The sequence below is a fragment of the Ziziphus jujuba genome, chromosome 2, assembly GCF_031755915.1.
Source record: "Ziziphus jujuba cultivar Dongzao chromosome 2, ASM3175591v1".
In the NCBI taxonomy this organism is placed as follows: Eukaryota; Viridiplantae; Streptophyta; class Magnoliopsida; order Rosales; family Rhamnaceae; genus Ziziphus; species Ziziphus jujuba.
Genome location: NC_083380.1, coordinates 12,065,344 through 12,091,851, shown reverse-complemented (window position 1 = coordinate 12,091,851; position 26,508 = coordinate 12,065,344). Strand labels below are relative to the sequence as shown.

General features: G+C 31.2%; 5 protein-coding genes across 7 annotated transcripts; 3 read left to right on the top strand and 2 right to left on the bottom strand.

The window, feature by feature from the left end:
- Positions 1 to 921: 921 nt before the first annotated feature.
- Positions 922 to 3,747, top strand: LOC107406133 (U-box domain-containing protein 19). Its single transcript, XM_016013237.4, has one exon. It carries the CDS (start codon positions 1,453 to 1,455, stop codon positions 3,499 to 3,501), a length of 2,049 nt encoding a protein of 682 aa, XP_015868723.3. The 5' UTR covers positions 922 to 1,452; the 3' UTR covers positions 3,502 to 3,747.
- Positions 3,748 to 4,777: 1,030 nt separating this feature from the next.
- LOC107405696 (protein DSS1 HOMOLOG ON CHROMOSOME V-like) lies at positions 4,778 to 7,092 on the top strand. 2 transcript variants are annotated; one of them, XM_048473588.2, is made up of 3 exons: positions 4,778 to 4,932; positions 5,194 to 5,307; positions 6,803 to 7,092. In XM_048473588.2, exons 2-3 carry the CDS (start codon positions 5,217 to 5,219, stop codon positions 6,931 to 6,933), a joined length of 222 nt encoding a protein of 73 aa, XP_048329545.1. In that variant the 5' UTR covers positions 4,778 to 4,932; positions 5,194 to 5,216; the 3' UTR covers positions 6,934 to 7,092. The 2 variants fall into 2 exon arrangements, with proteins under 2 accessions (XP_048329545.1, XP_048329546.1); XM_048473589.2 differs by having other exon boundaries at positions 4,875 to 5,021.
- Positions 7,093 to 8,393: 1,301 nt separating this feature from the next.
- LOC107410095 (RING-H2 finger protein ATL74) lies at positions 8,394 to 9,780 on the bottom strand. Its single transcript, XM_060814414.1, has one exon. It carries the CDS (start codon positions 8,981 to 8,983, stop codon positions 8,531 to 8,533), a length of 453 nt encoding a protein of 150 aa, XP_060670397.1. The 5' UTR covers positions 8,984 to 9,780; the 3' UTR covers positions 8,394 to 8,530.
- A 3,963-nt stretch (positions 9,781 to 13,743) lies between these two features.
- Positions 13,744 to 16,310, top strand: LOC107405701 (bidirectional sugar transporter SWEET5). The gene is made up of 6 exons (XM_048474114.2): positions 13,744 to 13,960; positions 14,482 to 14,518; positions 14,616 to 14,832; positions 15,050 to 15,211; positions 15,326 to 15,445; positions 15,628 to 16,310. The coding sequence occupies exons 1-6, from the start codon at positions 13,918 to 13,920 to the stop codon at positions 15,751 to 15,753; spliced, it is 705 nt and encodes a 234-aa protein (XP_048330071.1). The 5' UTR covers positions 13,744 to 13,917; the 3' UTR covers positions 15,754 to 16,310.
- Positions 16,311 to 16,518: 208 nt separating this feature from the next.
- On the bottom strand, positions 16,519 to 20,350 carry LOC107405705 (serine/threonine-protein kinase STY13-like). 2 transcript variants are annotated; one of them, XM_025069178.3, is made up of 7 exons: positions 19,667 to 20,350; positions 19,083 to 19,178; positions 18,650 to 18,771; positions 17,895 to 18,091; positions 17,564 to 17,738; positions 17,125 to 17,259; positions 16,519 to 17,034 (listed from the first exon to the last, which is right to left on the bottom strand). In XM_025069178.3, the coding sequence occupies exons 1-7, from the start codon at positions 19,986 to 19,988 to the stop codon at positions 16,828 to 16,830; spliced, it is 1,254 nt and encodes a 417-aa protein (XP_024924946.3). In that variant the 5' UTR covers positions 19,989 to 20,350; the 3' UTR covers positions 16,519 to 16,827. The 2 variants fall into 2 exon arrangements, with proteins under 2 accessions (XP_024924946.3, XP_015868278.3); XM_016012792.4 differs by lacking the exon at positions 19,083 to 19,178 and having other exon boundaries at positions 19,667 to 20,348.
- Positions 20,351 to 26,508: the final 6,158 nt, after the last annotated feature.

Below are 26,508 nucleotides of genomic sequence, written 5' to 3'. Positions count from 1 at the left end.
TCATTAAGTCTGCAACCTTGGTTTTGGTCAATTAGGTTTTAGCACCATTGCATGCACACATTTTAAGTAGATGATTAAAATAAAGTAAGAATGTTCAACTTTTTTAATTAAAAGAACGTTCAGCTTTTTTAATTAATTCTTTAAAAATAGTAAAAGGCATGTTTAAAGCCATGCTAATTAATGCATGAAATTATTATATACACGGATGGGTCTATATTAGATTTTTCTAGAGGTCTAAACCAAATTTGTAAAATTTTTACAACAAACAATCAAATCATAAATTGACAAGTTTAGCAAGCTAAATGGGAGGATGGATCTTGATTGCCTAATTTTTCAAAAAAGTGATTGCGTTAGTTTTACATCAGTTTTATTTTTTTAACTTGAATTTGTTAAAATTTTTTAATATTTGTTATAATTAGTAATAATTACTATTTTATATAGTAAATTTTAATTAAAATATTTAATTTTATTAATTTATTTAAAAATAAAAATTTTAATAATAAATATTTAAATTATTATTTGATACGTAGATTTTAATGAAAATTATTTATTAGTAACATCAACATATAATTTTTTTTTTTTTTTTTGGTTGAATGGTATTTGAACATAAACTTTTCCTCGTTAGATATGAAAACAAATGTTTACATATATTTGAAGGGAGCTAACTAATTAAAAACTTAATATATGTTTGAAGAGAGCTAGCTAATTAAAAACTTAATATTTATTTGTCTTGAGTTGATTAATTCCATGCGTACTTTTGGTACTTCCCATTTCAAACCCATGTGAATGCATAAATTTAGTAGAGCATATAATTTCGTATCTGCGTTATAAAATTCAAAATCCTAATAATTTGGTACATACTCAAATTTATAACCTACTCGGCAATTATTTAATTTAATTTTTTATTATTATTATTATTATTTGGGTTCTCAGTGAGCAATAGCTTTTTATTCCTTTTGGTGAATAGTCAGCAATAGCTTTGAATACAAGTAGGAGATCCCCCATTTCCACGGTAACATGGCAGCCGACAATAGGACCACGTGGCAAAGTCGGTTAGTGGGGCCCACGAGCCATCACTTCATTTCATCGCTACAAGACACCCTTTGTGTTCGTACAATCCGAAACAGCGCCCGAATCAAAAAAACTCACCAGGATCCAAGAGCACCTACCTGCCCAACCACATGCCTCCGCGTGTCCCTAACACGTGTTGCTCTGGTTTTGGTCGTTTTCTTATCACTGCCAAGATCTATCCACTTCACTCACTCTGTCTGAGTCAAACTCAGCGAAAAACGCGCAGGCGTAGAATTTTGCCACGTGTATTCCTAGATTTTTCAAATTTATTATAAGTCCTTTCAAAGTCCAAACCATTTCTATGACTCGTTTGTGTTCAAAGAAACAGAGCAATAACAGATTAGAGCAAAACAAAACAGACGAACTCTGTTTTCATATTAGATGCTTCAGAAATTTGATGGGACCGACCGTCGGATACTCACATTTCCGGCGGTTCATCCTTGTGAAGGAATTTCTCCGGTGACCCTTCTAAACTCTTTGATAACACTTTCACAAAACATATGCAATTTTCAAGCTAAATCTTTTTCAACCCAGAGAAGAAACGCTCGGGAAACGATTCGCCAAGTTGGTGTTCTTCTTATATTCTTGGAAGAGATTCGAGACCACGGTTTGATCCTTCCCGAATCTGTGACTCTTTGCTTGTCCGAGCTCCATCTCACATTCCAAAAGATTCAGTTCTTGTTGGAAGATTGTACCCGTGAAGGAGCTAGGCTATGGATGCTTACCAAGGCTCAGCTCATCGCAACCCAATTCCGCATTCTTATTCGGGCTGTTTCCACGGCTCTCGATGTTTTGCCATTGAATTTGATCGACGTAGGTGGTGAAGTCAAAGAGTTGGTCGAGTTAGTTGCGAAACAAGCAAGGAAAGTGAAATTTGACCTCCACCCTGATGACCAAATGGCTGGAAATCGAACACTTGAGATATTGAACCAGTTCGAGAAGGGAATCGAGCCGGATTGGAGTTCATTGAAGTGGGTTTTGGATTACCTCGAAATCAAAAGCTGGAGTGAATGTAACAAGGAGATTAAATTCTTAGAACAAGAAATCGGTTTCCATCTCTCGGACAACGACGAGAGGGAAGTGCCATTCTTGAGCAGTTTGGTGGGAATGATGAGCTACAGCAGGGCAGTGATTTTCGAAGTTCTGGATTGTCGAAACGCAGAGCAACCCGATACCAGGAGCAATATGGATACATTTTTTCGATTGAATCCTGAAGATTTTCGATGCCCAATCTCTCTGGAGTTGATGAAAGACCCAGTAACCGTATCAACAGGTCAAACTTATGATCGATCTTCGATCCAAAAATGGCTAAAAGCTGGAAATATGCTCTGTCCCAAAACTGGGGAGAAGCTAACCAGCACAGAATTGGTTCCAAACTCGGCTCTCCGAAAGCTTATCATCCATTTCTGCGCCGACAATGGCGTTTCGTTTGCGAAATCGGGAAAACAAAGCCATGATATATCGCGGACCATTGTCCCCGGTAGTCAAGCAGCTGCAGAAGCTATGAAATTCCTCTCGAGATTTCTCACCCGGAAGCTGGTTTTCGGTACAACGGGACAGAAGAACAAGGCTGCTTACGAAATTCGTTTCCTAGCAAAATCGAACATGTTCAACAGGTCCTGTTTGGTGGATGCAGGCACTGTTCCTCCATTGCTAAAGCTTTTATCTTCATCCGATATGTCAACCCAGCAGAATGCAATTTCGGCATTGTTGAAGCTCTCAAAGCATTCAAGTGGGAAATCAGTGATCATGGAAGTTGGGGGACTAGAACCAATTCTTTCTGTTCTCAAGCATGGACTAAGTTTGGAAGCAAAGCAAATCGCGGCCGCGACGATATTCTACCTCTCATCGGTGAAGGAATACCGGAAATTAATCGGAGAAACCGAGGCGATCCCGGCTCTGGTTGAACTGATGAAGGAAGGGACAATCTGTGGGAAAAAGAATGCTGTGGTAGCCATTTTTGGTCTGCTTCTATTGCAAAAGAACCAGCAAAAGGTGCTTGAAGCTGGTGCTGTACCAATACTAGTTGATTTGCTAACTTGTTCGGACAAAACTGAGCTTGTTACAGATACACTAGCGGTTCTTGCCTCTTTAGCTGAGAGTATAGAAGGTACAAGCGCAATTCTTCAGACCTCAGCTTTGCCTCTGATAATGGGAATCTTGAAATCTTCGGCGACGAAAGCCGGGAAAGAGTATTGCCTTTCGGTTTTACTCTCTCTGTGTATCAATGGAGGTGTGGAGACTGTTGGAGTTTTGGCAAAGCACTCATCACTCATGACTCTACTTTATCCTATACTAACAGATGGGACTTCCAATGCTGGCAAGAAAGCTCGTTCACTCATCAAGATCCTGCAGAATTTCCATGATGCAAATTCTTCCAGATTGATGACTTCTACAGCTCCACATGACCAATCTGTTCATGTATGGTAAAATTTCCTTTTGCCAAAAATTTCAGTCTCTTTTTTTGTACATATATATACACATATACATACTGGGTGTAAGTTCATGTTTTTTGTTACGGTTTTGAAATGCCCTTTACTCTCAGAAGCTCTGTGTTTTTTTCAAGAGCTATGTACTGTCTTATACATATATATACCTATTATACATACACTTGTATTTTGATTCTTTTGTAATGATAAATAAAGGTAGTGTGAGATATTCAGATGTGAGTTAACACATTTGGCTGTGAACTACATTTTTAATAAGAAAAAGAACCGAATCCAGCCAATTCAAAAAGTAATTTCCTCTTCAACGCAGGCAGGAAGTCTAATGATATATTGAGAATTGTAATTGTCCTTTTGGAACTTTTGTCATTAACTTGGTAGGTGTTCAAACAAATGAAGGTTCTCTTTTGATCGATAAATACATGAAATTTCAACATCACATTGAAATCACAGGTTTTTGGAAATTTGATGACCAAACATGCCTATCTTTTGAGATTGCATTGTCTCCAAGGAACTTTATGGGGTCCTCTTGTGGAGCTCACAAAATGGCATTCTAATGCAAAAACCTCATAAGAAAGTATTAGGAATAATCGGTAAGTTGTGGTCCAAGCGAGCAATTATAATTAGGAAAAAAAAAAAAAAAATTGAGTAGCTTGAAGAACTTAGTGATTGTTATACATATAACTACAGCAAATAAAAGAGAAAAGAAAAAGAAAAATGTGCACTTTTGTGGGAGTATTCAACCTTCTCAATTTGTATAAAGAACATTTTTCCAAGTGAAAATATATGTCATGTGAAAATAAGGGTAAAATAAAAAAAAAAAAATCTTTCCAAACAATTAAAAAAATAAAAATAAAGCAATGGTATTATATGCGTGCTGTACACGTGGGTAGGTTCTGAAGTTTCCATTTTATATATTTCTAGAGCCTTTAAAAAAAAATAGAGAAAAAAACGAAATCAATATTAATTATTATGGGAGGTCACATAAAAAAAATATCTATATAGTCTAGGAATTTGATTAAATTTTGAATTAAAATTCCATGTAACGTCAACATCTTGATCTACATCAGACAATTACATAGATATAATGACATAAATATATTCCCATCACAATAAAAATGACCAAATAAATAATATTTTTATTTAATTTTTTAGGAAAAAAAGACAAATTATTCTTGATCCATGAGAATAAAGGAAGTCGAAGCCCAAGCCCAAGAACAAGCCCAAGACCAAGCCCAAAGCCCCCATAGTGAAAAGGGCATCAAAGGGCAGTGAAACGACGTCGTGTGAATTGTCCACCATACAAGACAATCTCTGAAGGCTGGGTCTTTAGATTTTGAGCCAGAAAGTTCCAAGAGTCTCCTCAATCAATTTACCAATTTTCTTTCTATTCGTCTTCTGTCTCTGAAATTTACAGGTGTATATATATATATATATATATGTTATATATTTATGCACGATTATGTGATTGCGTTTATCAATATCTTTTTAAAGCAAAATCAATTGGTAAATTTTAGGGTTTTTTTTTTTTTATTTTGTTTTTTTATTTAATTTTCGGCGAAGTTAGGGTTTATTGAATTATATTACGAAATCTTTGATAGTCTATGTGAGTTCGTGTTTGTTTCTGGGTATCTAAAAAAATCCTTCCTTTTTTTTCTTTTTTTTAATGCGTTTGCAGGTTTTTAGTGTGAGCTTTTAGAGATGGCGGCTGAACCCAAGGCAGCGAGCGATGATGCAAAGATCGATCTCTTCGAAGACGACGATGAGTTCGAAGAGTTTGAAATCAATGCAGGTATGGAATGGAATAACATTGTAAATATCCTCTTGTAAAAATCCTCTGCCGTTTCTTGTAGTTTTGAGTTTGAATCCCAATTTTTCGAATTCTTTTTCTCCATTTACTAGGCTAACTAAAACATTAATTTTTGTAAATTATGAAAACCCATTTAGTTGTGTTAACTGTTATTCATGTTTTCTTGAGGTAATTTGGTTTAGTGAAGAAACTTCTTGGATTAGTGGTTAGTGTTTGAATATAACTTTTTGGGTATGTTAGTACTATTATCTGGTTCATAAAACTTGTTAGACTTCATGCTTTGAGATGATGATCACATATCGGTTTCCATGTATAGACCTCTAGTTCCGGCATGGCTCAAATAGTCACCTATTGTCTATGAGCCTAGAGTTCCTCTTTAAGTTTTGGTCATTATTATCCTTCTGAATCATAATAAGCATTAAGCACCAACTGATTGATGATAAACTGGTATACACTTGTGCTGATTGTTTATTGGAATTTAAATTTGATCATCTGTTAGTACGTTAGGATTTACGTGACTTGATGATGCTAGTAGTGAAATTCTTAAAAATGAGTTGTAAGTACTACCCAACGATACGAGGGAAGATGTGTTTCTCTTGAAGTTATACTGGTTAACCGAAGAATGTATGGCCCATAACTACAGGTCAAAAAGATATTGGTCATCTTGCATATTTGTGTGAGACTTATCACAATAGGAGGTTGTACTAGTCCGGTATGCTTCCCTTGTTTATAGTCTGCTTCCGTTGTGTGTACAGCATTAGAAGTCAATAAATAAATTGCAATATGCTATTACTTGCTTAGGTTAACTGGTGTTAGCATTATCATTGTTATGGTAATTGTGCTTAGTGATGTATTGCAGTTAGTAAGATGTCATAAGCATGTTAAATTTGACATGCTCACTTGTATGTACATGTAGGTACATTATTATGTTTCCCTTTTTTAAAGGCTGCTTCCATTGTGCGTACAGCATTCAAATTTATAATAAATTACAATATGCTGTTACTTGCTGAAGTTAATTGGCATTAGTATTATCATTGTTATTATAATTGTGCTTAGTTATGTAGTACGGTTGTTGAGATGTCACAAGCATGTTAAACTTGACACTTCTCACATGCGCTGATATTGTGTGTGCATTTAGGTAGTATCATAGTTATATCTACTTTCTACTCGTGAATATCTGTCTGCTTTTAAAATTCCCGAAAACCCTAGTACATATATCTTGTTTTTTATATCTACTAAAGTCTTTTATTGTGAATGGATTTTTTTTTTTTTTCAATTTCTTTTCCTTTTTCCCCATTATCATTGATCATGCATTTTTTTCTTTTTTTTCTTTTTTTTCTTCTTCTTCTTCTTCTCTGGATACTGCAAAATGCTTGCTCTGCCTTTTAACTTCGGGCCAAGGTTGAACTTCAATTTGTTATATGACTGTATTTTAATTTTTCTCTTTGTTTTTCCTTTATTTTGGTAACAATGACAGAATGGGAGGACAAGGAAGAAGGAAAAGAAGTGACGCAACAGTGGGAAGATGACTGGGATGATGATGATGTTAATGATGATTTCTCTCTGCAGCTGAGGAGGGAACTGGAGAACAATTCTGAGAAAAGTTGAGCTTAGTCTATGGGATTTGTCAATCACATTCTATGCAATCTAGTCTTTGAACTTGTTATTGGCTTTTCTGTTATCTTTAACTGCAAGGATGGATGAATATCAGATACTTGTTCACTTTGTTTGAGTTTCAATATCAACTTGCGTTCTGCAATTAAAACATGCATGTGTATATGTGTTTTCTTTGCATGACGTATGTTCTGCTGCTTATGAGTAAGATGTTTATGCTAGTTGAGATTCCTATAGATTCGCATATTGTTGGTTTGTCTTTGCTCAAGGAGCAGAGCGTCACCATAATTGGTAGCTCAATCATTTGCAGCAGGTAGGGAGGGAAAGAAAATTAAAATAGGGAGGGAAAGAAAATTAAAAAGAGGAAGAAGAAAAAGAATCAAAAGTAGCTCAATCTTTGGTAAAATGAGGTCCAAAGAGAAAATTTTCTTAACTAGACTAATGTGGAATCTGAAATTTGATGTTATTAAACATTCGTCTGGATTGTCATGATTCAACAATTTGCTAATCACAAATCGATATGAAGTGGCAGAAAGTGATTACTGAATCTGACATTTGATGTTATAATGGAATCTGACATTTGATGTTACAAGACATTCATTTGGGTTGTCATGATACAGCATTTTGCCAATCACAAATCGAATGTGGAGTGGCACAGCTCCTCTATATTCAAAATACCAAATTATCTTTTTGTTTTTGTAGAGAGACCTCCAGCATTGTTCTAGTACGCTGAAAATAGCCCGATTGGCTTTATTATTATTTTGAACATTGATTGATAGAAACAGCCAATCTCATTCATTTCCATGTTCTCTGAGAAATGGGGTTTTTTAACGAGAAAGTGCATTATTTCGTATTTTTTAAGAAAATGGGTTTATGCTAGATACAATTGCACTCTTACTCTGTTCTTTCTCTCTCTCTCTCTCTCTCTCTTTCTCCCTTCAATGCCAGCTGAGAGAGTAGAAGATGGTTGGACATCAATGCAAAAGCCATTGGCATTCAAAAACTTGGTGAACCATACCAAAAAATTAACTTCAAAAAGAGTAACATGTTATTACCGACCAAAAGTCACATGTTTTATGCTATGCTAACGATATTCTTGTTATTATTCGAAACTATGATTGCCCTAAGCTGCTCCTTTTAGATCAAATTCAAAATCCAACAACCCCAATAAAATTTCTGTCGAACAACTTTCCCATACAAAAGACAAGTTCAAAGCATGCCTTGTCCCCTTGGGGGGGGGGGGTTCTTTGGCTTTGCAACTTTGCCCCAAAAATCCAGGAGGTGGTGGCGGACAGAAAGTGCAACATTTTTTTGACACAAAAAGAATCCGAGACACAGTCTAACAACTGAAAAATTGGAAATTCTGATATCAAAATTTTCCTTTTCCTAAATACCCATTTGTAATAACCTGATTTTCATGCCTTCCATGAATTAAAAGATCGCAGGAATGAATGAATAAGAAGAAGAAAATCAAAGCAAAGCAAAGTAAGCTTCACCTGCAAAATTGTGATCTTGAAGAGTAAAAACTTGAACATAAACAAAAGAGCAAAAAAAAACATACAACAGTTCTGAATCAATCACAAATGTTTTTTTATGTCAATTCAATTCCATATTGCCCTGAAACACTACTTCCTTCTCCCAAAATGACATCAACTTTGGGTGGATTTGCACAAGTTCGACAGATTGGGCAAATGGGTGTCTTCAACAACCATGAATCTATGCACAGAGCATGAAAACTGTGCCTGCAATTTGGCAGCAACCTGCACTTTTCACCATCCTTGAAATTCTCTAAGCAAACTGCACAATCCACAGGGCTACTACTAGACCCTTTATCTCTTCCATCCACGTAATCAAAGCAAGGAAGCATCTTCAAGTCCTCGTTTGACATTCTTTTGCTCCCAATGCTGCTTCTTTGAACCACCATGTTCACCATACCTTGATTCCCTCTTCCAAATGCTCTACCAACTATACAAACATGAATCACCACCAATACAGCAATACCCACAAACAGAAGTATCACTGAGATCACAATCTCCATTACCATAATCTCTTCTTTTTTTTTTTTTTTTTTTAAACAGAACCCAGAAAGATTTCTCAGCTCTAATGCAAAAACAAAACAAAGCCCAGTAGAATTTCTTTTTTTCTTTTTTTTTTTTGGCTCCTAATTTAATTGTTCAAAATAAGGAAAACAATTTGCCCCGAATCTTGTCCAATACTTATCAAACACATAGACCCAGAGGCTGAATCCTTTGTGGAAAACTGGAAATTCAATTATGCATCCACTTCATCGATCTTATCAAGACCTAGTTTGTGCAGATTTTTTCAGTTTGGTACTAAGCATGAAGAGGAAGAAGAAGAAGAAGAAGAAGAAGAAGAAGCTTGAGCTGAAGCAGAACTCTATTGACATGTGTTTGTTGAGGTTTCAGTTCTGTGGGGTGTGTAAGCAGAAACTGAAGGTGGTAATGGTATTGAGTTACAAGTAGGCTGCTTTTTTGTCTATTTTTGTATTAAAACCTTACCACTTATTTTCAATTTTGTTTTTGGCTTAAATATGAGGCTAAAATGACATTTTGGTCCTTCAGGTTAGAGAGTGACATTGTCTACTTGTGAACCCATTCTTGAATTTTTTAGCGTTATTCAAACTTTAGATTTCATTCCAATACATGCAAGTTTTCAAATTCAACTTGGAAATACCAAAAAATAAATAAATAAAAAAATAAAAAAATAATAATAATAAATAGTGGCTGGGAAGAACCTAAAAATTTGAGGGCCATGTGGATTGGCTTTGCTTTAGAAACTTACAAAATACAAGCCATAAAGCTGAGTGGGTTTGCTTCTCTTCCATTTCTGTCTATTTTAGCCAAAAAAAATATATATATATATATCATCCATGACCTTATGCTTCATTATTTTTATGTGGAGGCACAAAGAAATTAACCAAAGATTTCTTAGGGTATGAGATTTAGTTCCAATATGAAGGAAAACGCTTTTATACATTTTGTTCTTATCCTTAGAAAGGGATTGAGAATGCATCATCATTCAACAAACTTTTCTAAACTAGGTTTGTAGGAACTCATCTTCTTTTGTCAAAAAAGGAGAAATTTTTCTATAAAGAGGTCCAATAATTCCAGGCAATGGATATTTATTTAATAATGTAGATATCAAGTATTGTCAATTTCTTTAACAGTTGCAGTGCCTTAAATGGCATTCTTTGGATTAATTTTGATAATTTAATTATTAAAAGCATAGATCTCAATTTTGTTGTTTTTTCTTGATTGTACCAATGGATGGCCAAGATCCAACAGCCTTTAAACTTCAGGTCCTATCTAAGATTACTTGTAAACTAAGTTTAAACAAAATATTCACCAGCTATTAATTAATTGGTACTATTAATTTGAATTGTCTTCATGACAAGGACTTAGTAATGGTAATTTATAAAATTGTTCATAAACAAAGATAATATTTTGTCAATCTATCTTCATTATCATTCTTCTACCTACTGAACTTATTGAGGGGCATCAAATGAAAAAAAAAAAAAAAAAAAAAAAAAAGAAGCTTGAGCTATAATTTAAATATATTATGTCTTTGATGAAGACTAATGACAAAATTAATAAGGTTATGGTAGTTGAAGCATTATTCACATATGATGTTCAAGAATACTCCTTTAAGTTGGTTGACTCATATAGTCTTACGCTGTGGACCACTAATATCACATTACATAAGTCTATAATAATTATATTATTTCCTTTCCTCTAATGTCTGTGATAAACCCCGCTGCTAGACAATGTGCTGGTTTATCAGACGGGCTAGTTATAAAATTATTATTTTCTTTTGTAAGCATTCAAATTTTGCCCCTTTTAATGTCAGAAAAGGAAAAACAAGGCGATTATACATATATATATATATATATATATATATAGTAGTTTTATGATGCGGATTTGTTTATATGCTGATCACATCTAAGTTGACATTTTTTAGAAAAAATTATCAGTTTTATTATTTATGATGTTTACACATATACAGCAAAAATTAATACTTTTTGAAAAAAAAAAAAATCAATTTAGATGTAATCCGTACCGTAAAATTTTTCTATATGTATATATATATATATATTTATATATGCATTAGTAAGTTGCATTCCCAAATAAATGGACCTAGAACCATATATCTAAAAAGGCAGGATAGAGGTTGTATATAAATAATAAAATATTGAAGTTTTATTCCAATTCATTTCACATGACATTATTACATATATGAAGGTTAACATTATCATCATATCATGATTAAGATGTCAACAACCAGAGAATCGATAATAAAAAAAGATATTCTCACTGGATTAATTTAACTTTAATACATCAAACTATTTTGTCCTCATTATATAAATCTCTATGTTTTAAATTATTCATCAATGAATAGACTAATACCATTTTTCTTGTCCAAACTTGGAAGAATATTGATAATTATAGATTGTGGTAGATGAAGAATATTTATTTCTTGCATTCATTTTCTTTTGAATTTTAGTGTTTTTATTTTATTTTTTTTATCATTACTTTTTGTCGGATTGGTAACAATGCATAAAAGGTGCGTTAGAAGAATCCTTACCACACCAAACAATGGACTAATAACAATGTGAAAAGTGAAAACTATTGAACCATTAAAAAAAATAATGTTAAATAAATTTTAAAAAAATGAAAACTACTAAAGCCACTTGACTACGTACTTTTATTAATTTTTTTAATTTTTTCATTCACAAAAAGTATTTGTTATCATTGGTTCAACGTTGCCAATCACAACCATTTCAATTTGATTCTCGTCAAAGAAAAAGAAAAATTGATAACTTATTGTAAAATATCAATCAATAAACAGCCAACCAATGAAAATCCATACAAGCCTTGCATGTAGATTAATCCTTGAACTAATTGGACAAATTTAAAACAGCAATAATGTACAATGTATTTGCTTTATAATTATTAGTTTCTTTTAGAACGTGGCTTATAACTATTAGTTTTTTTTTTTTTGTTTTTTTTTTATTATGGAAATAGAGTTAATCGTATTTTAAGACCCTATATTTTGGTTAGATTGGATCCTTGAATTTTAAACATTTTATATTAGATCTTAATGTACAATTCATTTTACATTAATCCAATTTTTTAATTGATTCATAAATTGACTAACAAAAAATTTAAAAAAAGAGGAACTTGACTATTCTTTCATTAATTAATTATTATTTTTTTCCTTATCTTGCTTGTAATTGGAAAAAAAGTCAATTTTTTTTTTCAATTTTTAAACTATATGTTAGTCAATTAGAGAATCAAATTAATGAACAAATTGTAAATTGAAGATTACCATGAAACATTTTAAACTTAAGGGGTCCAATGTGCAATATAACCAAAGTATAGAGTACTAAAATACAGTTAATTCAATTAATTCATTATAGTATATTATTATTTCATTTTTTTTTATTTTTTTATTTTTTTGAAATTGGGAATATAATAATTAGGTAAAAGGAGATTTATAGTTATAGGATTAATCAGAAATTTAGAATCAGGTAAGTGGAGATTTATAGTTATAGGCTTAGTCAATTTGAAGTAAACACCAAATAATTAACAATATGAATTGTTCCAATAAAACTATACGGTACAATTGTTGAAGAAAAAAGTTCAACTTGTATTTGTTGATTTAGTATATAGTGGGGAAAAAAAAATAATAATAGATTGATAACCTTCAGTACTGATCGATCCAGGAATAAAAATGAGACTGAGAATTCTTTTTTGTTAAAACACGTCAATTATTTTGCGTAGTAAGAAAACTCTCTCACTATATTATATTTGACGAAGCTAAAAACCGTAATTCAAGAAGCAATTTAATTAGGTACTTTTATATGTTAAGTATATTCTTAAATTTTTTATCTTATTTTTTCCTTAGAACGAACTCTCTTTTGATCAAAATATTAACAAATTAATAATATATGTTGAATTGAGGCTATTTATTGTTTATTATTGATAAGAATTAATGTACAACATCCAATATTCACGCCTATTTGACAAATTAAATGTGAAATGAAATTCCTAATTTTCTTTATCGAAATGAGTATATTTTCATTGGCAGTTTGAAATTATCACTTCTTTCTTTTTTCTTTTTATAATGTTTTTCTTTTTTCTTTTTTAACAAAACAATAAAAAATAATATAAAACAGATCAATCATTTTAAAAACAGTTTAATAATAAAATTATTATTTTTTATATAAATAATTATGAATTCCAACACCTTATAATAACGAACCTAATAAAAAATTAAAAAATTACATATATATAGTAATATAGTAACATGATAGGATATCTCTAAATAAGATTTTGGAGAAAAATTTGGGCATTTATACAAAATAGAGTTGAGCAAGAAGCAAGGAGAAGAATTACTGTTAAGAGAGTAGATATAGTGTAAATTGTGGAGTAACAAGTTTGATGTTAATAACTAATAACCAAGAATAAATTAGCAAATTAAACCATGCAAATAGCTAGTCTTCTTGTCTATAGGCTAATTTGGCTTTCCAATGAATATCCAGAAAAAAGGGAAAGAGACAGAGACTGTGTCATCGCTCTCATCAAAACACTATTATTATATATGTGGACAAGAATTTGGTCACGTCAACAAAAAAAGTCACACAACCCTCACTTAGCATTGTTTAATTTCTTTCTTAAATTTCCCCAAAACTTACTGTCATCCGTACAGCTAAACACATTTCCGATATTACAGTCTCTCATTGTTTCATTTATATATAAATATTGCATTTAGGAAATGATTAGTCTTCCAATTTTCATTATCATTTTCTTTTACTCATCTCCATTTTAAACACACCCACTTCGTTCTTGTTTCTTTTTTTCTTCTTCTACTCTGCTTCATCCTCTTCTTCCTCTTCTTTCTTTTCCTTTGCTTTGGTTTTCATATTTTTACCGTTTTCCTTTTCTTTACATGTAAAAGATGGTTAACACAGATGCCGTTAGAACAGTTGTAGGGATCCTAGGTTAGTTTGTATTATCCTAATTCATTTCCTATAACTATTATATATAATTAAAGTTATTTGCATTTTTTTATATTTTTTAATTTCTTTATTGCTTTACTGTATTTATTTTCCCCTATTGCTTTACCAAGCTAGTGGATTTTTCTTTTTCTTTTTTTCTTTTTTGAAATCTATAGAAACAGTGAATAGAGATTTTGATTTTCTATTTTATATATCTTCTAAGGAATTTTTTTTATTTTTTTTATTTTTTTATTTTTTTTTTTTGGGAAAAGTTTTTATGAAAGCCAAATAAGCCATTTGGGGTTTACTAAGTATTAAGGGAAACTTCACAAGAATGTAAAATGTTGAGGCACGTGAATTATCTATTTACTTAACCTATTTTATGATCAATGATTAATGATTTCAAATTTAAATTCTTAACCCTAATATCTAAAAATATATATATATATATATCTACTTTTATTTCATTAACCTAATTATAATACAATAGTAATCTAAAAGTTTTCTTCTTCGTTTTCATGCAGGAAATGTGATCTCTTTCGGGTTATTTCTCTCCCCATCGTAATTACTCTAATCTTTATGATCTCTCTGTAATTGTCATAATAAATAGGAGTTTATTAATGATTTTGATTATATATATATATATATATGAATGCAGGCCAACAATTTCAACAATAATAAAGCATAAATCAGTACAAGATTTCAAGCCAGATCCATACGTAGCAACTGTACTGAATTGTGCAATGTGGGTACTGTATGGCCTTCCTATGGTCCATCCAGATAGTATTCTTGTCATAACTATCAACGGCATTGGTTTCGTTATCGAATTCATCTATGTTTCCATCTTCTTTATCTACTCATCATGGGCAAATCGAGTTAAGTAAAATCTATGAACACATATTTACATATAAATTTATATACATGAGGATGAATGGTTCAATTATTTAAAGTTGTTGAATTATATGTATTTACGCGACATATAATCAAACAGTTTTAAATGATTAAACTTATTTATTCTCACGTTAGCCAGACTAACTGTAAATGAATGTACACAAACAATTCAAGTGACAAAAACATCCTTTTTTTTTTCAGCGAAAGATCCTCATTATTTTGGCGATTGAAGCTGTTTTTGTGACGATTATCGCTGTTGTTACGTTGAATGCTTTCCATAACACCGATGATCGATCAATGTTTGTTGGAATACTGGCAATTATCTTCAATGTAATTATGTATGCTTCACCATTGACAGTCATGGTATGCTAATAACTTCTTGTTTTGATCATTTTTTTTTTTTTGGGGGATATATATATTTATATCCAAAAAAAAAAAAATTACATAATTTTATTCTTTAATTTTGTTGCCATGCAGCGTATGGTTATCAAGACAAAGAGTGTGAAGTACATGCCATTCTTTCTCTCACTAGCTAACTTTTGTAATGGAGTCGTTTGGGTTGTCTATGCTCTTCTTAAATTTGATCAATACATCTTGGTAAATAAAAATTTACATACATACATTAAATTCATATCAAGTCAATCTGATTGTAAAACTATTTGGATTTTCTTGTATTTTATACTAAATGTAAAATCATCATATCGATTTTCTATAAACCTGATTCTATACGCAGCAATTGAATAATGTACCCATTTTGTTTGTTTCAACGATTTTGGCAGATTCCCAATGCATTAGGGACAGGCTCAGGATTGATTCAACTGATTCTTTATGCAACTTACTACAAGACAACACAGTGGGATGAAGATGAAAAGCCTAGATCTGAGGTCCAACTCTCCAATGCTTAAAGAAAGGGCAAAACCATCTTGCTGATTTCAATGCTGATCATGATCATTTCTCTGAGGCCCTATAGCTCTTTTATATCTGCATGCAAAATACTCATTTTCCCCTTTATTAAAAAAAAAAAAAAAATTCTTGTTTTCCAATGCATGCATGTATGTTATATATTTGGTCCATTTCATGCTTCTTTCCATGAAAATAATAATAATAATAAATAAACCCAAAAAACGAAGAAGGACCACATGATGAAAAAACATTTTCTACTCAATACCTACCACAAGAAAAGAAAAAATCAAAACAAAATTAAATTATGTTGGTAAGTATATTTTTCTTGCCTTTACATTTTTTTATTTTTTTTCACTGTTGGGGCGGGGTTTGAAGTAGTATGATGGTAAGTATAAGAAGAGAGGGGGGGCGAGGGAAAGCTTCATATTGGGACTGTATTAATGCCAATGGCTATTTATGGAATTTTTCACCATGTAAAAGTTGGTCACATCTGGATTTCGGCATTTTTGTTTGTATTTCTAATTTCTTATCAATCATGGAATACAATTATTTTGTTTTAGATTGGAAAGTGTTACCTTGATTTCACATGTAGATCTTTGAGTTTGTGTTAGCATATGAAATCAAATATGTATTCTTTTTCAACACCAAATTGACCTTGCAGAAATTAGTGCATCACACACATAATGTCATAAGGAGTGCGTGGAAATCAGTTTTGAGTCAGCAAAGTTTGCTTTTTAAGAACCAAAAAGCCAAGCACAGAAGCACAATATAGAAGTGATATGATCAACTGAATCATAACAATATTATTAATAGTGTATGATGGGAGATCTTACAAAGAGGTAGTTGAAAACCCAAAAAAAAGAAAAAAAAATTAAAATTAAAATTAAAAGAACTTACAAATACTTTACATCCTCCAACAAACTGAGATGTATTTTTTGGAGTATACCCACCAGCATCCTTTTAACCTCTGGTTTTGGATATCCAAATTATATATCTATTTTGGCAACTTAAATACACGGATTGGATATTTTTGATAAAAATAATTATATCCCTGTTGTTCATCTGAGCAAGGAAAATCACGGCCCTCTGTACTTGCGAAAACAGAGACAACCCTGAGCCTGGTCCGGAGGAATCATGCCGCCACCTTTTGATGTGTCGATTGCCTCCAACATTGAAACAACTTCATCCATCTCTGGCCGCTTCTCTGGACTGGCATCCCAGCATCGCTTCATTACATTTGCTAGGGAACTTGGGCAACATCTCGGTATATCTGGCCTCAGATTCTGCATATAAACTCAAAGATGAAATGACAGCTCGGGATTAATTTTCTAACGAAGTTACAAGGGACAATGCTTGAGTAGATGATATTTCACCTGGCGAACCACAGCTGAAGTTACTTCTGAAAAAGTAAGATCGGGATATGGCATGTCACAGCAATATATTTCCCATAAACAGATGCCAAAACTGTAGACATCACATTTCCTGTTATATGGATTGCCATTGAGAACCTGCAGCCCACCCAGCTGACAAGTCACTGAAATGTTCATTCAGTAAGCTAGTTTTATCATGCATTATTGTTTAGGTCTTAGCTTAAACATTGGATACAAGTTCAATATTTTTTGTAGCTGCAAAGTTCTAAATTTACAAAACAATCAATAAGCACACTAATATCCCCTCAATACGCTAAGTAATGCTTCACTTCCATCCCAAGGCAAGATTTATATTTACAATGATTCTGAAGGAAATTAGACATGGACAATCAAACCCCAGATTAAACCAACTAATGTTATCTAGATGGATAGAAAAAAATACCTCAGGAGCCATGTAACCAAGTGTTCCAGTCTCCCCAGTCATGTCATTAGGATTTGAAGCTTCAACACGAGCAACCCCAAAATCGGCAATTTTTACTGTACGTGTCTTGTCCAATAACATGTTCTCCGTTTTTACATCTCTGTGAACAATCTTCTGCGAGTGAAGGTAACTCAAACTGCAAATCATAGTACAATCATTTTCCAAGTTCTTAGCTGGAACTCAACACTTCATTATTTAAAATGCCAACTCATAATGTTGAAGTAATAGGGTGAATTCCAATAATGACAAAGAAAAGAAAAGGACAGCAAATGCGAAAAGAGATAAGAAATACCCTCTAGCAAGATCCAGACCCAGCTGGACAACAATCTTAAAAGCTAACTTCTTTCTCATATTCCTTATAAGGTAAGATTTCAGAGTACCCCCAGCCAGATATTCCACAACAACACAACAGATATTACTAGGCATGCCAATTAGACCATTATCAGTCTGAATTTGTAGTTCTGCCGAGCCCATTTTTGCTCCTATAAACTGGAAAAAAAATAGACCATAATATTAAGAACCTATCTGGAATTAAACCTAGTAGAAAATAATTGCTATGTCTTAAAGAAAAGCATAAGTATTGCATCCTATCCCAGTTAGCATAGTAGCATGCATGATTTCCAACACAAGTGAAAAAAAGAAATAATATGTCTACTAATCTACAACAGTTTCTCATAAATCTAATAACTATTCTTCAGCATAGTTTAGCTGCCAAGAAAGATGAATCTTTCTTTATTTGTAACCGTGACACAGCAGTAGTAGAGGATCTAGCCTAGGATATCAACGAAAAGTACAGTGACAGGGAAGATTTAGAACAGCGGTTATCTTATGACATTTTACTGCCAGTAGACTGTAAAGTTTTCTATTGATGCAGTACTACTCCGTCCTAAAGATGTTAAAAGAGTTTCCACAAACTGATCTGTTCAAGGCTTCCATAAAATATGAAATAAAGTTAGAAGAGTTTCAAAATGTTTCCATCATGAAAGTTAGAAGTGCAAGTACTACAAAGAATTTAAAGCAAAGGAAGTTACATAGATATAAAGTGACCTTAGTAACATTCGGATGATCAAGTTTATGCCAGACAGCAACTTCTTGTGTAAAAGCTGCCCTTAGTGAAGCAACCTCAGCTTCTGCCCTGTGACCCTCTTCACCCCAGTCTAGCAATTTCACTGAGGTCAACAATAGAAACCCAAAAGAAGAATTTTCAGTCTATTATGACAAATGCATCACATTCATCAAATTCAATATTAATTAAAGAGAGGGAAAAAAAAGTTAGATTACAACTAAAATAATGTCAAATCGATTTGGATTGAGAGAACGTGCGATGATGATGATGGTGGATGATGACATAATGACAAATTAGGAAAGAAATTTCATCTGCCGTGACATATATTTTGAAATATTTTATGTACAAGTTGACAATATTTTCAGGCAGCAAAGATGGGATCACAAGAAAGTTTCAGAAATATAACAGCCTAACCAGCATCCAACTTCTTTGCTGTCACCAGCAAATTCATCCGAAATCCGTTTGTGCAGGTCACGGATTCAGTAAGAGTACAATTACGATCGCCAATCGCTTAACTCCTCCAAAAAAAAAACAGTCAACCATTATATAAATCCAGAATTTCGCTCATGGTAGAATTGTAAAAGGTCCTAAAAAAGTAGCAACATTGTAATTGCTTGCCCCGCTTAACCATAGAAGAGCCATAATCAAATAAAAGATGAATTCCAAATTGGTCCAACTAAATTCAATATTCAGCTAACTGCAAACCAGCATCAAAATCAACCTTAATCCTACACACCAACTACATTTCTAATACAAACCCAAGTTGGTATTAACCATAACAAAAATAAAAACAATGAAAATGGTATCAAATTATAACCAAAAAAAAATTATATAAACCAATAAAAAATAAAATAAAAAGAAATGAGTATTGAAAGAAACAAATGGGGGAAAAAATAAAAAACAATATCATAAAATAATAATAATAAGGAGAAATTTCATAAGAAAGAAATAAAAATAAAAATTGAAAATTTGGAAGTGGGTAGGAAAGAAAAACACACCGGCAACATCCTGACCGTCGTAGACGCCACGGTGGACGGTGGCGAAGGTGCCACGTGCAATGACGCCCTTGATGATGAGCTTGGAGGGATCGATTTCCCATTCTTGCCTCTGCTTCTTGGGGGTTAGAAAAGACATGGTGGTGGTGGTGGTGGTGGTAGAAGCAGTACTAGTAAGAAAATTGTTGGTATTACCTTGTTCATCTCTCAGCTTCTTGCTTTTCTCCATGGTCAAAGCCCTGCTCATATGCCTCTCAAGCTGTTCATCTAAGCTTTTCAGATCAATCTGATCCGCTCTCACAAACCCATCACTGCCTTCCTTCATTTTTTTTTTTTTTTGGCAGTTTCCAAACAAAAATTAATCTCTCTGTCTAAAAAGAAATTTAAAAAAGCAAAAATTTCTTTATTGAAAGAAGAATCGGAGCAAGTTCTGTTGGTAGAAATCTGGGTCAGAATAATTAGTTCTTCTTCTTCTTCTTCTTCCTATTGTTGCTATTGTTGCTATTGTTGTCGTAGTTGGTTGTGGTTTGTAGAAGTTGGCTATGGTTTTTACTCCAATCATCCATGTGGGCACATGGAATTGCCTGCGCACAACGTGTGCTTCTGACCCACTTTGGTCTCCTCCTCCTCTCTTTCCTCCTCCTCCTCCTTCCTGACTTCTTTTTCCCTCCCCATATTTATTGTTACCCCTTTTTTATTTTTTATTTTTTTTCTTATTTTGTACTATTTTATTACAAAGATTAAACACTCTCTCTCTCTCTCTCTCTCTCTCTCTCTCTCTCTCTCTCTCTCTCTCTCTCTCTCTCTCTCTCTCTCTCTCATATGTAATGAATATTAAAAGAAACTATATATTAATAATGCAAAAATTATTAAAATGTTCATGACATTTACTTATTCAATTATATAGTAACATTTAATTAGATTATATTTTTAATCCATTTGTCATTTTAAATATGTATTTTTTTATATTTAAATGATATAAATATGATAATCAATAATATTTTAAAATGTATTTTTAATAAATAAATTTAATTAATATTTAAATAATATTATTGATTAAAAAATTATAATTAGCTCATAAGACAATAGATGACTTTAATCATACCATTAAATTATATATATATATATATACTATATATTTAATATGATATGTCAATCAATATTTATAAATAATTAAAATTATTTATTTTTAATTTAAAAAAGTATATTCACTAAATACAGTATAAAAAACTATATATTATACATTACCTAAAAAAAAAAAAACTATATATTATAGAATACAATAATATCATTCATCTCCCTGAATTCTACTAAAATGTCACTCATGACGTCCTCCTTGTCTAGCGCACTTGAAGTTGCATTTTTTTATTTTTATTTTTTTTGTTCTATTGAGAATTTCAATGATGATCAGAAATGGGTGTTGATGATATTTTCGAACTTGTAGAGATTGTGTGACAAGGGGTGAATGAAATTTTAGAAATGTGAAAAAAGAAAAAGAATTATATATTTATATTTTTTTATTATATGTGATGTGATATCTTAATGTCTTTAAAAGATTTCAACTCTTTGGGGGACAATTTTGACATTTAAAAAAGCATGATGAGACTAAAAAGAGCTATGGAAATGAAAAATCATAATTTAATTAAAAAAAAAGAAAAAAAAGAAGATAGATCCTAAAGTAGGATTGAAGTAATTGGCTAAGAGGGTCAATATACCTTTCATTTGAATATCAAATTATGTATTTTGTTTTTGGGTTTTTTTTTTATTTATTTATTGGTCAATGAGTTTTTGTTTGATAGTTTATAAGTCAGAGAGCAAAACGTATGGAAGTTGAAAAATATGGTTCATTGCTTATTCTTCTAAGAGACTGTCACTTCTAATGTAATTGTCTTCCTTTCTATTATTCCACCACAATGAGAGTAGGTTTTCACTTTTTTTTTTTTTTTTTTTTTATCAAGAAATAAAAATATTCCAATTGCATTATTGTAAGAAAAATAACAATAAAGTCACTTCTTTCAAGTCTCTTTTAGACAGTTCAATAATAAAGTTTAATTATTTATTTATTTTAATTTATGTTCGAAATTTGAGGACAAAATACAGATTCTTCACCCTGAACACATTTTTAGTACTCCAAAAGTACAAATTTGCTAAAGACAACTTACATCTAAAACCAACATTTTAATGTGTTTTGGATGTTTATATTTCCGGAGGTATAAACTAATTTTCCCTCCACTGCTTTATAATGATAATAATAGATAAAAATTACTCGAATTTTCGCAAGAGGATGAACTTAATTAGGCTTTAATCTAAATTATCTGAAATTGATAAACTCCATCTTCCCCGCTACAATTTGTTGGAAAGGTAACTAACGGCTTTGTTTTTTATTTAATGAATACGGATTTATACATTAATTCTTTTTTTATTATAATATTATACATTAATTCTTTAGTCCTTAGTTTAATGTGTAGTGATTTAGGATTAGTGTCTTGAAGTTAGATTTTAAACTTTGAAAAGGGGTGACATGGATGATAGGATAAGTAAACTATTGAATATTATTTTTAAAAAATTTTATAATAGAAATATCGTTTGAATAAGGTCAAAACATGCTTAATAATTAATCATATTAATTATAGATATTATAAATCTCTCACACTTTAATCCATGTTTGGATAAGGACTTTGTTTCAAATGATGAATATTGAAAAAAAAAAAAATATATATATATATATATATATATAATTAGGTTGAGCGTAAAAAAAAAGTTAGAATATATTGTAATCCCAAAAAAAAAAAACAAGAAACAAAAATATTTCTATAAATTGAGTTAAAAATTAATTAATTAAAAAAAGTTGATTAAATAAATCCAAATGCATGTAGAAGAAGACAATCAAGATGTTCCCCCAAGTTCCAGCATTGAAAATGCTCATCACAAATCTGATATACAAGGCCATCTATCAAGCATCGATTTATGTTTCATATTACAGCACATGTATATAGAGGTCAAAAAATGCTTCTTCTTTTTTTTTTTTTTTTTTAATAAAAATTTTAGCTGAGAGAGAAATAAAGAAAAAGAAAAGAAGGCTGTATTATGCTTCAAGAATAAGCAAGTTCAACCCTGCCTCGAGTTTGTTTTTCTTGACTTTCAGCAAATCACCTTACATTCTGCGAGACAAAATTAGATCAATTTCAACATCCAAAATGGAATTATATTTATTCACCTCTTTCTCATTTATATCTCAATAAAAAAATGCATAAATTTTAACAATATCACTAGGGTTACATTTATTTCTCATTTAGTAATTGATAAAAAAAAAATTAAATTTTAAATTCATGAAAAACACAACCAATAACATCCTATCATATTATTTGATAAATAAAAAGTTTGGTGACTTTAATATTTTTGAAATTTTAATATGACAGTATCTAATATGTATGCTATATGGGTTATGGCCCTAAAATGTTGTTCATTAGCAATAGCAAATAGATAACCAAAATATAAATCGTTTAGCCAAGTAATTTTGGAACATGGAATTAGATGTGGTCCAACAAAATTTTTGGTCCATGAACCGTGATAAAACATTGAGATCAGAACAGGACCCCCATAAAATCATGCTGGTCTAAAGTTTGATGAGGCACATTAAATTGAGGATCTCAATTGGGGACCATAACATATACAACTTGTACAAAACATATCTTTTCTTATGTTTGTATGTTCAATGATAATATTTATTCCACCGACCACGGTTCTCTAGTCTATGCTATCTACCCACGTATTTTAAGACCCTCAACACCAGAATTCCACCCTCCAAAAAAAAAAAAAACAAAAACTAAGTGCTGTCAAAAAAATAATAATAATAATAAAATTGAGATAGGAACCAATATTATTGCTTTCAAATTACATCCCATGATCTAGCCAAAAAAAAACAAAAAAAAAAATTACATCCCATAAATAAAAGCTACATCGAATGTCAATTTTAGATAGCCTTTAAAAAAAGCCTACATTTTTTATTTTTATTATTATTTAAGCAGTATTATGATTTTTTTTTTAATTTTTAATTTTTTGTTGGTTAGAGTAACTAGATCAAGAGAATTATCATTTCTCAAAAGAAAAATAAAAAAGAAAGCTAATTAAAATTGGATAAAATTAAAATTATTAGAACTTGGAATTGAAAAAAAAAAAAAAAAAGGTGCAGAAAGATGTATAAATAATTAGCACTATGTACTAATAATGCTTAAGGCCATTGGATTAGGATGTATCACATGAAGCAACCTCATGCACAAGCAACCACCATGCTTTGAAAGTATTTTTCCTAATCACTTTGTAGAGACTATATAATTATATCTGAAATATTCTAATAATTATTGCTATTCTAAACTCTTTGTTACAACATAAATATAGCATGCAATTAGGTGGGTTAATTAGCCTTTATGAGGCTAGATGATTGTGAGATGAGATGTCTACTTTGTTAAGCAAGATTCAATTTTGAAGTTCTTTGAGGCAATTAATTAATTGAAAACTTAAACCATGCTTTTTAGGCTAAGCGCAATTTGGAAATGTGACATTTTGAAAGTGATTCTTTGTTGGGAAGTGAATGTATGTTGTTCCCACCTAATCTTTATTACGATTCAATAAGTGAGACTGAATTCTAAATTAAGACCTTGAGTTATATAATTAATAGAGAAATTTCAAAATAATATTTTCATATTTCTCTTCTTCTTTTTTTTGGCTACTTTTTTCCTCTCTTGGATTCTTCCACATAGGACAGATAGTCAACAGAAAGATAAAGTGGTTTTCTAAGTGATGATCCATTTGTTGTAAGAAGATTAGTCAAACCCATTAATTTCACTTTCCCCACTTTCACAAATAGTAATATGAAAATTTCACCACAGGAAGCAAGCTCTGAGATTCCTAACTTATGACTCTGTAGGACATAATGGATATTGTATAAGAGCCAAAGTCTACTACAACAATGTCATTTTCTTTCTTGTTGAAGTCAATAATTAAGATTTTTTATTCATATTTGGTTAAGGTTCATACAGACCAAATATATATTTATCAAAAAAGAAAAAGGAAAAAAAATCTAAACCAAACATATATTAATAATTTTATACCTTTCGTAATTTTCAAAGACCAATAGCTTAATTATATATACTACTCGTTCCTTCAAAATAAATAAATAAATAAAAATAATAATAATTATACTTGTTTTATTTTTCTATTTCCAAAGTAGGTTAAGCTGAAAATCTTGGTTATCTTGTGCCTGTTTGGACATGTGGCTTTTTTTTTCCCCCCAAAAAAAATTTCAAAGTAGAAAACAAAAAAAAAATAAAAATGTTTATATTGTTTTGAAAAAAAAATTAATTAATTAATTAATAATAATAATAATAATAATAAAAGATATAGAAATTGATATTTCATAATTTGATTTTTGTATTATTTACAATAGTATTTTTTCATCTTATTTCTATATTTTAAATCTATAATTTTTTAATTATAAATATGAATAACTTATCAACTGAATTAATCTGATTTGACTATTTAATAATTTGTTTCTTTTTAGTGTACATGGACAAACAAGCCCAATTCTTCTCTATTTTTCTTTTCTTTATGTTTCTTTTTCTGGCTAGTTTTATCAATTTTGAAAAAGATAAAACCAAATTTATTTAATGTGAAATTATAACAAAGAAGAAAATAGAAGAGCTACAAAACCTTTTCAAATTAGTTTTCCTTCTTGAGTTGTTTATTTTCTTGTTTCTTGCTTTGTTTGTTTGTTGGTTTTTTTCCCTTTCTCTTATTGATTAGATTTATGAAACCATGGAATGAGCACAAAAGGAATTCTTTTCTATTTTCTGTTTTGTCTCGATTGAAAATTTGTCAACAATGTGATTAAGTATATATTCGAAATGTTTTAAAAACATTGAAAATGACCCATATCTTCATGACTTTAGGGCCAGAACATACCAAAGAGAGGCACATTTGGTTTTAAACACATTGACACTGACCCATAAAATGAATAACACCATCAAATGTGAAAGCCCATATCTTCATGACTTTAGGGCCAAAAATACCAAAGTGGGGCACATTTGGTTTTAAACACATTGAAACTGACCCATAAAATGAATAAATCCATCAAATGTGAAAGCCAACATCTTCATGACTTTTGGGCAAGAAAATATCAAAGAGAGAGAGATTTACTTGTAGCACTCGTTTTTCTCAAAGTGAAGTCTACTGAGAGGTCTGGATCATAACCTAAATAGTTTTGGACCACGTAATGAAAAGAAAGTCTGTATGGCTCAACAGAAATTAATTTGCAACTAAAAGAAAAATTCCACCAACCTAATGCAGCCAAATTAGTTTCCCAAGGAACATAACAACATTGACAAATGGACAATGTTTTTCCACAATTGATTAAATTGAAGAAACAGCAATGTTATCCTCCTTATGCTGCCAAATTTTCCAAGTGGTTGTTTGCAAAGTCAGATTTATAATTTTTTACTTCCAATTTTTTTCCTTAAAGGCTTTACTTTTTAATTTTATCTTCGAGTGAGTATTCTAAATAAGTATATTACTTTGGTCTTCTAACTATGTCCTTTTTATTGTTAAAGTGAGATGATATGCCCTTCATAAAATCGCACCTATGAAATCTCGATTTTAAAAGTTAATTGAGTGTTGATTTGTAATCATACAAATGAATTTTCAACAAGAGGAAGACGCGAAGAGGTGTTAACAGGAAATTATCTGCACCTTCCAATAAAATCCAGTTATCTAATTAGAAAAGTAAACTAAAAGATGACTTCTATTCATATTTATAGGAAAATATGTATTGAGCAACGAATTATTCCATG